Below are 18,271 nucleotides of genomic sequence, written 5' to 3' on the forward strand. Positions count from 1 at the left end.
ACGAATGCAAAATGTGCGGAGCCAGAGCGACGTTGCAGCACATGCTGTGGGCATGCAGAGCAGCCGGAGTCCCCGACGAACGGGGTAGACATGGCAGTCTCGAACCGAGGGGCGCGTTGGGAGGCGGCCCTGCTCAGCCACGACCTCGCTGATCAACTGTGGGCCGTCCGGCACGCCGAGGAAGCCGCCCGTGTCCAAGGACTCAAGGCCGTCACCTAGGCTGGGGTGCTTATGGCCCCACCCCACCCAAATCGCCGGACATTTAGAATAAAGTTCTCACTCACTAACTCAAAGTACCGTAAGGTTCATGACTACTCCCTTTGCGCGAATCAGCTGCGATGACACTACCCCTGTTGTCGTTGTCGGTAATTTCAATGTGGATGTGTCGTACCGAAAAGAGAGAGGTTTACCCGTTCCATGTTGCAGACATATCCCTTGCGATGCCGCACCGTTCCGACCGAACCGACCACCCAGCGGCGTACGTGCATCGATTTGACATTATCAAAGAATGTGATTGCAGTTGCGAGGGAAATAATGACCGCCGATCAAGACAATAAAGGAGTGTGCGTACCTTTCGTCACGATGACCACCCATCAAGACAATGAGTTCGTACCTTTGTTCAAAATTATGTGTCACCTCCGTGTCGTGTGCTAAAAAGCTTCGCCGGTCAACCACCTTCACAGAGTGGAATGCCTCATGAATTTTTTTTTTGATGAAATTGTAGATGGTTCACTTCACTGGTGCTTGCTGTCACTGCTTTTCTAATAAAGAACAGTTCGTGCTTTATGACATCACGCAGGTCGTTTGTAGGCTCCAGCAGCACCCTGAGGCAGAAGCGACACACGTCAATTCATGAATGTCAACACTGCCAAAAGCTCCTGCGCTCGCTCGGTGCCCCGAGCTGTAGTGGGACCGCCTAATGAGCCACACAGACACCGAGAGTGGTGGCCTAGGTGCATGTACTACATATTAAAGCGGACTAAAATACCTCTGTGGGCATAGCGAAAGGACAAGTTCTTGAGAAGACGGCAGTGCTCCCTTTGATAACCCGTTCGTTGTCGCAGGAAATGCGTCTAGAGCTGTTTGAATCGCTGCAGTTTTTTTTTGGAAAGCATTACTTTCTTGGCCCCAGTCTACGCAAGCTCTTCCTGGCCATCACATTTCAGCTCCGCAACAATTGTGAAATTAAGTTGGCAAACACCGACAGACGCGCCGTTTCTTAAATTGCGCTCGTACCTCCGAAAATCGAGATACAACTCTGCAAAAACGCAGCTAAAGCTCGCAATTGGGGCATAGTTGAGGCGCGGTAACATGTCAGTTAAGCTTGTTCATTAAAAAGAAACGGCTTAAGTCTATAGAGACCACAACAACTAGTCTTTTTTTATTATTTAGGTGCCGTATTTAGGGTAAGTTCTAGGGAGGCGTCGCCGCCAGCCTTTCATGGTGACGTAATCTGTGGGCGTACCAAAGCTGCTTTCAGAGCAAGAGTGAGCAGTTCGCTATTGCAATAGCGTTAGTTACCAAATCAGCTCAACTTACCATACCGCTTTACCGCTGAGCTGCCTGCCTTTCGGCATTGCTACCTCAAAGGTAAACGGTTGCTACCGAATACCTTTTGGGCGGGTACACACCGAATGTCAGTCCCGAACAATAGAAGATACCCATACGAGAGCAGCAAGCATATACGAGAAGACTTTCACTTACCAGGAAGTGAGCGCTTGCGGAAGTAAAAGGATGACAATGCATCAGTCTTTCTTTGGCACAACGTCACACCAAGGCGTGGCTTCGCACCAACGTCGTGCCAACAGCCTGATGCCACAGAAGAAAGACACAGACAACGGGTGTTTTTTTTTTCAATCTTTTCTGTGAGAAAAATTGATTTGTTAAAGACTTTTGAAAATACATACATTCTATCACGCCTCTATTGCAGCGCTGTCTTGGCAAAAAGAAAAAGAAATGAAATAGCGTCGCAAGTAAAGTTAGCATGTATTGTTTCTTTTTTTTTTGTCCTGAACTGAACAGGGTCAAAATGCTATAGAGAGAGCCGTGCTAAGTGCGCGCGGTCTTAAAGAGCGATACGAAGGAGGAGATTTGAAAGAAGACGAAAAATAAATAAATAAAAAGAAGTCAATTAGCTGCCTTCCTCGGTTCGTAATAGCTCGGCTGTATCCCTTATCCCCGTAAATATACTCTCAGTGGTGAACACCGTTCAGAACCGCAGGTCCAAACAACGAGCTATTATCTTCCTCTTTTATCTTGTTTCTGTGTCTGTGTACAGCGCGTGTGTATTTGAATGAAGGCACTGGATGTGAGTGTGGATGAGGTGCGCTCGTCTTGGAAGCAGCGACGAAAATAAGATAAAGTTCAGCGTAACAAATAAGAATGTAAGCCACCGAGTGTGACATCCCGCAAGCGTAGCAACGGCATTTCTAAGCTCTCCTAGAAAAATAAAAGCTATGCGAAGCCAACGAATCACGCTAAATATATATATAGATATATGTATACATATGTGTTTCTCTCTCTACTGTACATGATAAATATATTTAAGCCTTTTCAGTTTTCCCGGGTGCTCAATTCGCGACGAGATGCCCTCGGAACCTCCATCCACCACGATTTCACAACGGCTCCAACAATAAAGCAGCTTTTTTTTAATTATTCGCTCGCTTTAACTGAATAACCTTCCTTTTCCGTGTGATAGCGAAAAACATGCGGATGCGAAGCCCCCCCCCCCCCCCCTGCTCGCGATGCGGTTTGGTTGACCTCATCCCCGAGTACTATCCTCGTTCCCCTGTGAAAGTCTGTTTGGTGGTATAGCAGGTCACATCGATATTCGAATTATTGCCGTAGTGAAACTTGAGATCAATATTATTCACCCGTGGACCGGCAGTTGGGAACGATTCGGTGCTTCGCCTTTGCACTGTCTTACGAACGAGTGTTATTTTAACCTTATCCGCCTCGTCTAGTGACGTCAGCTAGCACTGAGGGGGCGAAATCCTTTTGTGTAGGGACAGCATAGACCGCGCTGGTTGCTGCTTCTATGTATCCGATGGCGTAATTATTAGCGATGAGGGTGACATCTTCCCACCATTAGCGTCCTATTCTTCTAAACGCAATGCAGTCTCGTTTTTTTTTCTCTATGTTTAGGACTAGACTGCTCGAACGCCCTGTCCCACCTCCCTCTCTCTCTCTCTTTCAACGTAACATCGTATCAGCAATGGCCGCATGGTATGCAGACTCGTCACAGTAAGCACACGAATACCTAAACACAACATCAACGCACGTTTGATTGTTCAGAAGCGGGTGGACCGGTGCATTCATTGCACGCCGGCCACGCCGAGAAGAAGCACAGCACGCGTCAAAGCGGTTACGTGGTCACGTGGTTGTGGTTATTGCGTTTAACTGCGCACTCGCCGTCATCACTTTCTGCAGCTCGTGAACTGACTGCGCTTCTTAACGTTTGAATAGACAAGCAAATCTGGCTCCGTCCTCCGCAATATGATGATGGCGTTAGAGGACGGTACCAACGTACTCAGCGAGCGAAGCCAAGGGTCAACGCCTGTGCTCGGTGTAATACGGTAACATCGCGTTTAATATATTGAGAATTTCACGGAATGAAACTAACCGCGCTCTAGACAACGTGACCGTTCGTGAAGAAGCGTGCTGATCATATACTGCCGAGCATACTGACCACACAAAGTCATGCTCACCGTACAAGTGGTGCCACACATTTCCTTCAGTTTGCCCGCTCCGAAAAATCGCGCGACGCACCACGGTTTTCACCTACATTTGATAAAGTTTAGTTTCCCGCGTCGGCGTAAACAGTGAAGTAGATAATTGTCTGACCAATCGATTAGTTTGTTGTCTGATCAGTCGATTGGAATAGTCGACGGGGCCTCCATAAGTCTTACAAACGAAATATACGGTACGGAAGCTCAGTATGTATAATATACGTAGCCGACGCCGCTGGGTCTGCTACATGCATATCAGGTCACACACGCGTTCCCTGAGGCGGCTTAAGTTCATACGGTAGGGGCCATAAATTAGTTCGAGCGCAGTGATGCGGCTTAGAGAACGCCACGAAGACCATTTATCTTCGACGCGCTTTGCAAAATTTAGAGAGTTGTCAAGACCCGGAATTTTCGCAAGCGTAAAGTGCGGCGCTATTCGCTTCTCTTTGGCTCTTTTCAAGTGGCGGGATCAGCCTCTGCTAATAAGCATTAGAAAAGAAAGAAATAAAAGAAATAATAGAAATTAGAATGTACGGAATGAAAAATAAAGGAAAAGAATGATTGTGTTCCGTTTTAAGGGTTTATCCCCGTCGACACAATGCTGCCGTTTTCCCACAAATCCTTTTAAAGAAGTGGAAGCGTTTAACTCATCAGGCGTAGCGAGCGGCGTTTTCTACGAGGAAAACCTAAATAAAGGGGTCCCTATTTGCAATTCATTAAACGCCGATATCGCAAATCCCGTGAGCACAATCAAACAAAACGAAAAGAAAGAAACTGCTCGGAATTCTTTGTTCAGTAAAGAGAGCGTTCAAATTAAATATGTGTTTTAGGATAAGGAAAATATTGTACAAGGAAACTTCTGGATGATACGAAGGTTTCTACACGCATAAATTAAGGAAAAGAAATGACACTGGTCGGCCAACCTTTCAGCTTTACTCGCATCGTATTGCATTTACTGCGACTCGCATCGCAGGGATTCGCGCCCAGTACTTTGTTTACACTCTTCCTTGCATCGAATGATTTATATGCGCTCTCGTGCGTTAGTTTGGAGTATTGCTTTCACCCGTGACATAGCTTTGTTAACAACAAATTTCGCAGATCTCCGCGTGTGCCTTTTAAACATTGCTATCAACGTATTTCTTCCAGCCGTTTTTAAGAAGCAATCGTGTGTTTCAAATTTATGCAGACACTAAAAGGACTCTAGAAATATTTTAGAGGAAGCCCGCTGGAAGATGTTTTAGGTGCTCAAACAACAAATCTAAAATCCACGCAAGGGCCTAGTTTCGTTAGAAATTCTATAGAATTTTTACAGAACCAACCTGTTAGACACCGCGTTTCCTTAAATATCTATAGAATGTCTATACAATATCGACAGCAACTTAACACCCAATTTTGAAAGGTACGGGGTCTAGTTCACACGGCTGCACGTTACGTTCGCGTGTATTTGCCCGCATCCGGTTTGTGCTGCTTGTCATTTGCCACGGTTATACTTTAAGACATTGAACGACAAGAAAAGTTGATCGATCGCAAATTAATGTACCAGAGTTTCACCAGGTATAACGGTAGTGCCGTGACAGCATGCGGTCGAATTCACACGTACAGAAGAAAAAAAATTGGCCCTTCATCAAAGTCGAAACACTTCCAAACATCGCCAAGCACTGACCCCTTTCGAAAGAAAGTACAAAAAAAAAGGGGATATGCCTTACAAAAGCCTCCACAATATGTGTTGTTTTTGTTGGCCTTTCTTTTTCTTGCCTTTAGTAGACACGCTGTTCAGATGCAACTGTTTAATAAAGATCATGTTTGCAAATGATAGAACCTAATACTTTACAACTTGAAATGACAGTGAATATTATCTCTGACGCATATCCTTTAGTAAGGCCATAATTTAACCTATGAAGCTTTCCTGTGAATGTGTTTTTCTCTTTTGTTTTGTCGTTCCTTTTGAGCAACAGTCTCAATGCTTCTTTCTTGCGTCGCACACATAACGCTACGTACACTGCATACATTGTCACCGTGTGCTGATGTTGTGTGTTGCTTGTTTCATTGCATTTGCCACCTTTACCACGCCGATTTTGGTGCCTCCTGCTCTAGTGATCCACGGGTGAATGTAGCTGTGGCCGTAAGCAAAACAATAATAATGAAACACGCACACACACATAAAAAAGAAGACAACTTGTACGTGTGAACCGGGTTCTGGGATGGAGTATGACAGTTTTTTCGCGGTCTACCTGGGGCCGAAGACAACGCGGCACGACACTGGCTACTACGCGCGGAATCAAACACACACGCACACGCACACAATGGCACACGCAGGGACAGCGACAACTCTCTGCCGACACAACGCCGCTAACGCCGTGGCCACTGTCCGGCGAGATGAACGCATGCTCTCGCCGCGTCACGGATACAGACGGGACACTTCCTACGTCACACGGCTACGCGCATGCGTACACGGGCACGCGCGACGGCTACGTTTAATGATGGTCTACGCACTGCTTTGAAACGCACTGTGACGTGAAACGTCGCTCTCTCTTTCTCTCTCTCTCTCTCTAGGAAAAAAAGAAACGTCGTATACGAGAATGAAAGAAGAGGAGGTGAACATTGCAGGCTTATATGTGTATATGTCTTTTTTTTCTCGACGGTCTCTTACTTGGTAACAAGAAAGGCGGCTGAAAAGAAAGGAGGACGAAGATATCCCTGAAACAAGGGACACGCTGCAAACTGCTAATATCAGCCGCAGGAACGCGCGCGATTAAACGAAATGTTTTAATTTGAGTTTTACTTAAACAATGCGTTTGCCTACCTGACGTTCGGCCCCGACACGGGAGCCTTGTTCACAATCGAACAATTGTGACCAAGGCTCCCGTGTCGGGACCGAAACGTCAGTTAGGGGGGAAAAATTTAGCCTTGGTCGGCGCCTGTTTTCTGTTCTTCCCACGATTCTTCCAGAGCAGACAACATTTCGTCAGACCTTCGATTTCATCCTTTTCTTAATCTGTCCTTTTATCCCTGTCGCCGTTTATAGCGTCCAATGGCCACACTTCCCACTTTATGCTAAATCAGTTTGCTTAGTGCTGGATACTTTTGCATTAGTTCCAGTTTACACTACTGTAGAGCAAGCACAACGGAAAGCTCTTTTACTTCTCCCTTTCTGTGTCTGTAAGTGAACACGCAAAGTTACTTTCTGTTTTTGTAGTGCCACGGTCAAGATAGGTTCAAGACAGATAACCCTGCGGTGGCATCTTTATGCCAGAGAGCCGTACATATCACGTCAACACTAATTTCACAACGAGAAATCGTTTACTTGAACACTCTTGTACCTTGCGCTTATGAAGCCTATACATACGAAGCAAGAAGGAGTTACGTTGGCTCTGCCAAAACGTCGGGCGGTTCAGGCGGCTAGAGAAATATTCGAGAAAAGAAAATGCGCATCTGCACTATGGCGCACGAACGAACGGCTTAACGTAGCCAACGCAAGGCTCGAACGACTCGCCAAAGAAAGCCTAGTACCGGGAGGGGGAACGAACAGCGTCCGCATGCAGAAGACGGCTGAACTGAACTTCACATGCACGTTTTGTACTTGTGGTGACTCTAAAGTGATCCTAAGCTTTATACGGGAGCACTCGGCTGCGGCTACACGTTTAGACGAAGGTCACGGTACACACACTACGTCACTATGCACACGTAGACACGAAATATTTCCAGAGCGGGCGACGCCCGTTGGTTTCCTTGCGCGCGGAGAACGGAGAAGCGAACGCAATCCGCGTTCAAACTGCGGTGGAATTGCCAAATATGAATAAGCCTAAGAAGACTTGTGGCATATAGTTTTGCAACGCGATCAACGCGATCTGCGAACAACGCGATCTGCGCGGGACGCCACCGTGACGGAGGAAAGCGATGTTGTCACGTTCGAAAGATCTCGCTTGTGTCACTTTCTTTTCTAAAGTATGAGTTATAACCCCCCCCCCCCCCCGAAAAAAGAAAAAAGAAAAAAAGAAGATGTTTGAGTGTGCGAGTGAAATCTCGGCAGCCTTGTTTGTTTTGAAATCAAGGTCGTTAGTATAAAAAATGGTGCGAGTTGAACCGCAAGCAACTATCTTTATGAATTCATCGAACGCGCAAGCTCGGCCACTAGTTCTGAATTTATTTTCCGAGACCTTGATTTCCTCAACTTTTTTTCTTGTGTTCATACAGGTTCCAACAAAGGCGTTCAATCGCATGAATTCATCTAACGCGCAAGCTCGGACACTATTTCTGAATTTATTTTCCGAGACCTTAATTTTCTCCAACTTGTTCTTGCGTTCATTCAGGTTCCAACAAAGGCGTTCTATCACCCACTGTGCATTGACGGATGACTATTTCAAAAAATAGTATAAAACGAGAGCTCCGAATTTCGTGATGGGAGCTGTGCGTTTTCTCTGTGGCGTTAATCCTATGCTTTAATTCCAGTTCTAACGCGGTTGTACAGGAAGCCGACATCACTTCCAAGAAGGGACTATTAATTACATTTGGCGCCTGGGCGTTAGAAGAAATGGGGTCACACGATGTTGCGATGCCTATGCAAAGAATGTAAACGCCGAGGCAGCATATAAAAGTGATTTGTATAGTTACGCTTTCGAATTTATCGGTAAAGATTATTTAAATGGCGGCTCTTTCGTGAAATGAAAGCGCCAACTCGTTTGCATTGCTAAAATCTTGAAACCAACACTGGCGTCGCGCTTTGGTCGCTGTGAGGAAGGTCACGGCACTACAACGTCATCCCTTGTGAAACAGTGATCTCGGAAGGATATTAGAAAAAAAAAATTAGAAACCACTGCACCGCGACAGATGGTTACATAAATTGAGCGGGTAGTGTGATCTCCGAGATCACCTGCTGTGAAAAAAGAAAGCAATTATCGTACGGCTTAAACCACCGTTATTTACTGGTAAAATGTTGTCCTGCATTTAATTTATGATATTATTTCGTACTATCCCCTCGATTATCAGTGAATCCTATGGTGTTGTGGATGTTAAACATGGGCTTAAATGGCAACAACAAGAGCAATCACCGACCGAGACAGCTGCAGGCAGGCCAGCACTGCCCGACCTGCTCGAAAATTTTGCGCTCACTTAGAAAGAATAGATTGCCGTCAAAGGTGAGGCATTCAGCCAGATGAGGTTTCTTTAAAAGCATGCAACAACGCCGTATTTGTTGCCCAGTTATCACGTGACTGACAGCGCAGAATCGAAGTCGGGGGAAGTCTCGTTACCATGCCTCTCGCTTCACAGAAGGTCAACAATTATTCGGATGCTTAATTCCAGCGAAGCAAATCGCTGATTGAAACAAACGCAGTGACGAAGCGATACGCACAACATTCGACGTTTGACTAGGAAGCAATAGTTCTATACTGTGACATGATTAATCGATCTCTGGCTAACGTCGTCTCACGCTCCATGAATCGCATTCGAATAAGCACTGAGCCAAAAATTCACATACATTTGATCAACAGCGGTCCACATCTTGCAGTGAACCTTTTTGTTAGCTAAAAATGGTGCAATTTACCAGCGCGATTTAGTGTCTCGAAAAGATTGGTTTTTATAGAAAGTGGGCTCTGAGATACTAATTATATGCAACGTAAAGAATTGGAATGGTGTCTGGTCTTCCAACAGTGGCCAGTAACACGAGCAGGCCCCCAAGAGAAGCTGATAGTACCTCGCGAGCCGTATTAACATCGCCCTATCCTTGATACCCTATTCAAATACACTATTCCAATATTGACAGCGTTAATAATCCGAAGCACCAGCACCGTGGATCAACGGCAGCCAACGCAGTCAAGAACCTGACATTCGTACAATATCGTGACGAAACGATGTCGTTACAACGTTGCTTCGACAAAACACATTCTGCACACTGAACACACTGCAGGGCAATACTGAGGTACTCCGCGACAATCAGACGCGAATTCACTCGTTACGCAGCACGCCACGTCTTGTCTCGCACCCTTAACATACATATCCTCTGAAAAGACTCGGCCTATGCCAGCGCGAAATAGCCCACGTGCCTGCTTAAGCAGCGGAGTATAATGTGTGTTACATTAACGCAGTTTCCTGAGCTGGTAAATATACGGTTCGTTTAGTAAGATTGCCTATCTGGTCCATTCATGTAATACCCGTGCCACGCGCGCGCTTTCAACTACGATTGAAATTGCAGACGAATAAAGCCTGCAATCTCACCCGATTCTATCGCCGCAAGAGGAGCAATTTGAATTAGCTTAGAAATTTTGACCTGCATAACGCAGGGCAGCGGTATATATATCACCGTGATAAAGATTTATTCAAGAAACGGCTTTTACTTTGAAAAAAAGGTATCGGTTTATGCCTTACGTATTGGATGTTATATATTACGCTAAGATGGTACCCATAGCCTTCATCAAATTCTAATGCAAAAGTTATTAGAGCAACGAGGGAAAGGCAGCGTGCGACATATTCATGGGCAACACTGTGCTTTAGCGAGGTTTTCTGGACCTCCGTCGATCGAGACAGTGACAATCGAATCAATTGTCGTTAAAAGCAATGTAGTAGTATAGTGATTTTGTCGCAGAGTTCGACGGTCGTTGGTTTGAATGGCCATTGAAAATGCGCCTGTGACACGGGGGTTAACCGTGCTGTATCGTAACGATGTTACTGCTTCTGCAAAACGGTGCAACCAGTTGACAATATGGTAAGAAATCGCAAGACATGTTCAGCAAATACAAAAGGTAAGCTTCTTGACAGTACAACGTTGCGCAAATAATTACGACCTAAAGACACAAAACGAAGGTTGCGAATGATGCGTTAAATAATGGACGAAGCGACAGCCTCAACGAATGACCAAAGCTCGCCCTGTTCGTAGACTCGAAAACCTCGACCAGGACAGAAACACGACACCGTGCACGACATCGTGACTCGGAACGACCAAGCACACTGAATCAAAGGCCATGCATGCGCTCAAGCGCTGGTTCCCTTCTAGCGTTCTTTAGGAGCAATTTCCGAACCGAGGAAGGTCTCTACGTATTCTCTCTACTGTGTGTCTGTGTGTCAGTGTTTTCTTTTTCTTACAGCGCTAGGGTAAACTCCAGATGGGTTCCGTGTCAGGTATAGATATCGCTACGCTGTCGGCCTTGCCCTGCACCGCCGAGACGGTCGTCAGTCCTCCCGTCGATCTCGCGACCGTCTCGGTCATTGCCACAGTCGTCCGCGTAGAAGAAGAAATGCATTGCTGTTGCTGCTGCTGCTGCTGCCTCTGTTGTGGGCTCAACGCCGGCTCTTGTATTGTCGTCTCCGTCGAGGCGTTCGAAGACGACGTGCCTCCACCGCCGCTAGACGAGCTTCGTCTCGTCAGGGACAGCTGCGTCACCGCTCCCACGTCGGCGTCGGTGAGACAGTTCTCGCTGTAGCTCCGAGAGCCACTCGAAGAGAGCTTGAGAGCTTTGGTCAAGTCGTGGCGCCCGGCTCCCCCGGCACCGGCGGCCCCTCCCGTGTCCTCCTTGATGGTCGGCAGGCACGGAGTGGACGGCCAGCCGGCGATGTGCGAGCTGAAGGACGACGACACCGAGGACGCGGTGGACGCCTGCTTCACGAGCGCCGCGGCGGGCTGAGGACGCGCGGGGCTCGGCTGCCAGAGGCACTCGTTGGAGAAGGACGTCTCCTGGAGTCGCCGGTGGTCGTCCTCGGGCGGTTCGCACTCTTCGTCCAGACTGCGCCAGGCACCGAGGAGCCTCTGCTTGTCGTTGGCGAGCCCCGACGAGCTCGGCTGGCCGGCGAAAAACGTGTTGTGCCGCTGCCTGGACTGCCAGAAGGCCCGCCGCTTGAGCGCTGCGCCTCGGGACGAGCTAGATCTAAGATGGTCACCGGAGCTGCTCTCGGGAAATCCCCCGGTCTCACCGGGCTCGTCCCCGTAGTGGTTCTGCAGCAGGTGTTGCTTCTGCTGCTGGCGGTGGTACCGAGGCATGTCCAGCGAGGCGAACCGGGTCAGCTTGGGTCTGGCGTCCGCCGCCGGGGCCTGGCGGCCGGCCAGGCACCGCAGGAGGCGGTCGTCTCGCAGGCTGTGCTTGCGTCGCAGGCGCCGCCTTCGCCCTTCCTCCTGGGAGCCGAAGGGCGATGACGTGGAGGTCGCGTGTCGCTTGTGGTGCGGCTCGGAGGCCACGTGCGTCAGGTTGCGCGATAGCGCTCGGCTCCAGGACAGCGGCTCGCAGCTCGAATGACGGCGGCTGCCGCACTGTTCCTCCTGGACTTTCTTCTCGAACTCTTCGACGAGCATCTGCACCTCCCAGTCGTCCGAGTTGGCCGACGTCGGCGGTCGCGGATAGGTGAGCAGCGGCGAGGTCGCGCTGCCCGACCTCGTGGGCGGGCTGTACGGCTGCGGCACCGCGAGGTCCGGCAGCGTTGTGCAGCTGCCGCCGCTGCTCATCTTACTCGTGCTCAGGCTCAAGTCGATGCTGGTCGCCTTGGACTGGTCCTGGCTCGCCGGGAACTCCAGTTTCCACAGGTCTTCGGGCTTTAGCCTGGCAGCTGCCACCTGCCGCCAGACGCAAGGCAACGCGACCAATCACGAAATGATGATGTCGCAGCCTAATTCATGCTTCATTTCTCAAGCAAGAAGCAAACGCATTGACATACAGCGAGCAAGGAACAGAGACGACTGCATACAAATACAAAGGCACAACGCTGTTTAACCAGTGTTTTTCTTCAAAATCTTATCGGCTGTTTTGGCACGTTTTGTGTTGCACTTGCAGCTGTATTAAATGATTGGTTAGGAAGGGTTAGTAACATGTTAATATGAATGGATGGATGCTATGAGCGTCCCCTTTGAAACGGGGGACACTCAAAGCACTAAAATAAAGACTAAAAAGCATGCTGTTAATAAAGATGACACACAGTTGTGCAGTATTCTTGCAATATCCAAAGCAGTTTGGCAGTGCATTGATAAGTTGTGAGACGATATAAGCAATATGAAAGAAACAGTATTACCTACTCTATCATATCTGATATAATGAGCCACAATACAAGGAGGAGGAAGAAATGCACTTACACAATATCGAAGAAACCGAACAGGTGGACAAGTGTATGAGAAAGAACGAATAAATCAGCTCAGTGCTACATGCGGCCTAAGTGGTGTCATTTTTGCTCGTTGCGTCAATGTTACTTCGTTTCCTTAGCTAAACAAGATACGAAAGAGATGTAGGTTTATTACTTTGACTGATTTAGGGAAAAACTCGATTTAGAATCCACATTATAATATGATGTGTCGTGTCTCTTGGTGAATCGTTCAGTGCTGTTTAGATTTAGATAAAGATAAAAGACATGAGGGGCGAGACACTCACATCAAGCAGCAGTTTTAGGTGTTGCGTGGTGTTAAGCACATGCAGGATGTAACCAGCCGTTGAGGATCACGCGGTTGTCCCGCCCAGCATAGATTTAGTAAACATTTAACATGAACAATGCCTTCACTCAACTCGAGTTCTTGTCTTTTATGACGTACAAATTTTAAACAAGTTTGTACCCTTGAAAACGCTCTGCTGAAGTCGCAAGGAACACTCGGTGAGATGTATCCTTGTGTGAGGTACTTACCAGGTTTTCATCTTCACGTGACCAAGGAACTTGCTCAACAGAGACTACAGCAGGTGCCTATCTACATTCTACGCTACGGTCCCGAGCAACGCTATGTCGGACTAAGGTCAGGGGAAGTCCTAAGCTTCAGGCTTCAATCAATGTTTGCTACAGGTCATGCAGGTATTCAGATCAAACCATAGTAGTATAAGCTTCCGTCACATCATAATAGTTTTGGGTTTCTTTTAGCCCCATTTAGCACGAGGCACACCTTGACTAAAAGAATACGCTGCGTACAAAGAAAACAGTGTCACAAGCCGCCTTAGTTCGATTGCTAAGCTGTCTAACGATCTGCTGTCCATGTAGCCGGACTTTTGCCGCAGCTATTCGACGAATCCTGGACCTCAAAATAGATTTCACAGCCACTCATCATGTGATAATGATGTGATGTTTTGGCACGAAGTGTTGCCTTGGCTTAATTATCAATTACTTCCATTCAATCGCTCAAGATCAAGAGAAGCTCTTGCAAAGCCGAAGGGAGGCTCACTAGCGTGACGTTAAACTCACGTTGGTTTCAAGCGCTGTCAGGCTTTAAATCAAAATAATAATGACAGTCACAAATCGCGTCATTAAATATCTATGCACGTGACATGTTCTCATAATCCTAGGCTCACATTCTAAAAAGTTTCTTAAGCATTAATTAACAAATATATTCACTTTTTCGATCTGCTGCCCGTTTGACTTTGCTGTACCCGTACTGTTCTTCAATTAGATCCGCTACACCGTTAGTACTACAAAGCTCTGAGTTAACAATTTGTTTTATAGATAAATATGTTCGTAGAGGAAGCGTGTGCATGGGGGGCTTCTGTTAGGCCCGTCCACCACGCCGTTATACTTTGTTCTGAGCGTGCTTAAATAGGCAAAGCCACGTTCATTAGTAAACTACTTAGCGTCGCTGAGACTGAAAAAGAGCCAGTGATAAGGTAATGAAAGTATCAGTGAACAAGTACCAGTGAACAAATGCTGAAGTATGAGCTGCAACGTGGGGTCTCCTACTGACAAAAGCCACAGACCTGACAGCGCTATGGGCAGCACTGCGTTTGATATGGTTTAGCGCGTGATTGCTTAAGAGACATGCTTGAGAGACACGCCTTGGAGAAGAGTCATACAAAAAGGTAAGCTAATCAACGAACACGTGACGCTGATCATTAACCAAAGAGCTGGCTGGAGGTCTTCACGATAAAAGCCCAAACGCGGACCATTCGACGGGCGCATGCAAGCCTGTGCGGTTGGTCATAGGAGCCGCAACATTTATCTCAATTTACGCAGTAATACTTGCTGACAAATAGAAATTTGCGAAATAAAGTTGCGCCGTTTAATATTGTGCACTTTTCGCCTGCTTCAACTGTAGACTGCTCCACTAACCTACGCGACAACGCCGCGCATCGAGCCCCCTTTCAGCCGGTGTTTTATTGTGAGATAAGTTTGCTTGAGACGTGTTTAATAGATTTGCTTCAGTGACACTGGCAACAGTTCTTCAAATGCAACAATGAAGTGATTGCTACGGTGTGCGTACTGCAAGCGTATATGCTGCAACGGTGAAGAGGGGAAACAACACAGCAAGGTAGGCTTTTGTGTATGTGTGGAAGATGACGCGCGCACTCCAAGAAAATATATTGGGCAAGTAGCTGTCTTCTCGAGCATGCATTTTCGGGGTAGAAGACAGTTGGAGTAAACCAGTCTGATTGCTACCGAATGCGGTCACTAGTAGCGACCGCATTCGGCTACACCTTGTATCCCCATAACGTGCCTGTACGCCGTGGCCTACTCTATTATGATACGTTTAAAGAAGTCTCGAAGACACTTTGAGTGGACAAGGAAAGAACGCCTAGTGCTAACGGTAGGTTGGCTTGGACATCTCTCCTGGTTAGCAAGACATAAAAAGATGAATTTATGCTCATCAACACTTTACAGCATCTTTTTGCCTTTGAAAACGTCAATACTACAAGTTGTAAATCAGGGAACTCGCAAAGTAAAAGCTTGACCGAATGCAATGAGAGGTGAACACAGCGGACGAACAGAATGTTGTTGGTGCGCAAACGAAAACGATAGATAAGTGCGGGTACGAGCTTGCCTGCAATATGGTACGTGAAGCTCACTTCGGAGCGCAAAAGCGAAGAAGCTGTGAGGATGCTAGGCTGAAAGCTCAACCCTGTGTACCTCTGCGTTTCTTTGAACGTCTCTTGAAGATGGTTCTCGCGTGCAGCGGCTACCTATGTCAAAGCTTCGAGAAAGAAAGACATCTAAAGATCGAATTTCTGTTTTGTCAAATTTGCCAGAAATTATTTATTTATTTATTTATTTCAAAATACTGCAGGCCAATGTGATGGCCCAAGCAGGTGTGGGTTACATCCAACATGAATGTGCAAAGCAACAGACAACAAAAAAGCAAGCAAGAAAGAAGAAAAGCAAAAAGAAAAAAATAATAAAGCCTAAGAGAGAAGGTAACACTCCAACTCAGCGAGAAAACTATTGGAACCAACAATATCAGACGGCAAAGAATTCCATTCTTCCACAGTTCTTGGAAAATAACTGAATTTGAAAGCTTTTGATCGGGCAAAGATTGGGGTTAGTGCAAATTCATGGCCATGGCGTGTGCGTCGTGTTGTTAAGGGTTTTATACTGTCAGGTAGATCTATTTTTATGTTACCAAACATACAATTATAAAGGAATGAAAGGCGACTAAATTTTCTGCGAGCTTCTAGCGTAGAAATACAGTTTAATTGCATTAGGTTGGATGGGGAATCAAGTCTACGATATTTGCCAAATATAAACCTAACAGCCTTTCTGTTAATACGTTCAAGTTGCATGATATCTTTCTTTAAATATGGATCCCAAATGATAGAAGCATACTCAAGCTTAGAACGAACACACGTATTATAAGCTAAAAGCTTTGTTTGCGAGGGTGCGAATTTCAGTTTTCTTTTAAGGAACCATAACTTACGTAGTGCAGATGTGCAGATATCAGAAATGTGGGTTGACCAAGTTAAGTTGCTTGTGAGGGTGACACCTAAGTACTTATATTTACCTACAATTGAGATACTATTGTTCCTAAGGGTATAACAGAACTGGCTCGGATTTAGTTTCCTGGTGATACGAAGTAGTACTGTTTTCTGAGTATTTAGTTGCATGCCCCATTTTTGACACCAGTCGTCAATAACATTCAGTGCATGTTGCAATTCAATGTGATCTCTGGGGGATACAATTTGTTTAAAAATGATACAATCATCCGCGAACAAACGTACAGACACATTTTCGGGAATAATATCAACCAAGTGCAGGAAACATTTGAACACATGGGACGGGTGCCTGAGTTCGGTGTCGACGTTTCTACAAGGGCGTCTTCGCCTTGAGGAAGACCGCTCATCGAAATTTTGGCACGGGACGCGGGCATACTGTCCCGTTGCTCTTCCAGATTTTCTGCAGAACTCACCATCTGCCAGAAAGCCTATTGGCCCGCCCACAAGAGTTGGTTGGTTGAACGGGCTAGCACTTGTTCTACCGCAGATATACATAAGCCAGCGTGCCTCGAACGATGTGAGCGCGTAGCACACGCCAGAAGCTACGAGAGTGATAGCAGGGGAGAGGGGGACGTTTCGTTTTTCTTGGAGTGCACGCGTGCGGAGCACACCGCGGTGAGAACGACGGCGAGCCAGTAGGTGGGACCCGCGGTGATGCCCGCCGCACGTACCCCACACAGTGCGGAGTCGGAGGCAGAGGCCAGTGCCGAGAGTGAAGGCTCATGCCACGACGAGCTGTGGGGCGTGCGGTGTCGATGGTGCGAGCGCGCGTTGGGGAGGCTGGCTCGGGGCCACGAGTAGAGGAAGGGTCGCCCCCCTCCGCGTGCTGAGGAGGCGACGTGCTCGGCGGTGGTCTGCGCGGCCAGGCGCTGCCGGGCTCGACCCCGCTCGCCCCCATCGTCCTCTTCCTCTTCCTCCTCCTCGAGGAGGGGATCGGCTCGTGCACTATCCACGGACTCGTTCTGTTGGGCAGGGCGGGGTTTGGGGGAGAGGAAGGGGGAGGAGGAGGAGGTACGAAGGCACAGCGTGCCACGGTACACCCGCTCAGGGCTCAGACACTTGCGGCAGAGAGAGAGAGAGAGAGAGAGAGGGCTACTACTTGCAACTACATCATTTCACAACTACAGCAGCTACTTGTGCGGCGTCACCGGGTATTCTTTTCGGGACATGGGGAGGCGTGATTGCGCGCACTGTGCAAGCCGCACGAAGTGTACCTGGTACGTGCGCCTTTTGTTCTTCCCGCCGAACCGCGGCTATTGGTGAGCAATTTAAGCGTCGGATACAGCTAACGGCACCACATTCACTGATTGCGGCGCTCGCTGCGTAGTATTGTGCTAAACCTGGCCTTTAGACTGCACACGAAATTTATGATGCCTGTGTAAAAATAATCATTGAATGCCCCAAACGCAGGTGGCACGCCTACGGCAGCTATGAAGTACGTGAGCTATACAACCTGCGTAGTTGTCTCAGGTTCATTAGGCTATACGCTTAAAGGTTGCTTGATACGCTGCACAGTGTTCAGGGACGCGCTACTTTAAACACTCTTCTAATGCGCGTTATGACGTAATCACGCATCTTTACTGGCTGACTGCAGACTGATCAATGTTTAGCAAAAACCAGGGCGGGCTCGTTGCCATGAAATATTCGCACGGACTTAAGCGCCTTAAGCGCACGTTGGGGGTCTCTTGCATTGGTGATGTTAGGCAACTTGAAATAGAATTCGGAGAGTGGGCTGTGCTGCAAAGCGTCGCATTCTTTCTGCAGGTACGAATAGCAGAATGCATTCCGTCATATGTCGCGCAACGCTAATTTCAATTGCAACACTGTAAGGAATGGCATGGAGTACGTTGCCAAAACGGTAATAGCTGGAGCCTATAATAAACGCAAGCACCCCAA

At 47.5% G+C, this 18,271-nt stretch overlaps 1 protein-coding gene across 1 annotated transcript in view; it reads right to left on the bottom strand.

Moving 5' to 3' along the window:
* Window positions 1-1,992: 1,992 nt before the first annotated feature.
* Window positions 1,993-18,271, bottom strand: part of LOC126520696 (uncharacterized) — an 82,135-nt gene continuing 65,856 nt past the window's right edge. Inside the window, exons 17-18 of the mRNA XM_055064268.2 lie at window positions 17,047-17,337; window positions 1,993-12,264 (exon numbers count right to left, since the gene is read on the bottom strand). Coding sequence (XP_054920243.1) covers window positions 10,810-12,264; window positions 17,047-17,337 — 1,746 coding nt within the window. The 3' untranslated portion in view covers window positions 1,993-10,809. The remainder of the gene's footprint in view (window positions 12,265-17,046; window positions 17,338-18,271) is intronic.

This window comes from Dermacentor andersoni, chromosome 3 (assembly GCF_023375885.2).
Source record: "Dermacentor andersoni chromosome 3, qqDerAnde1_hic_scaffold, whole genome shotgun sequence".
Taxonomy (NCBI): domain Eukaryota; kingdom Metazoa; phylum Arthropoda; class Arachnida; order Ixodida; family Ixodidae; genus Dermacentor; species Dermacentor andersoni.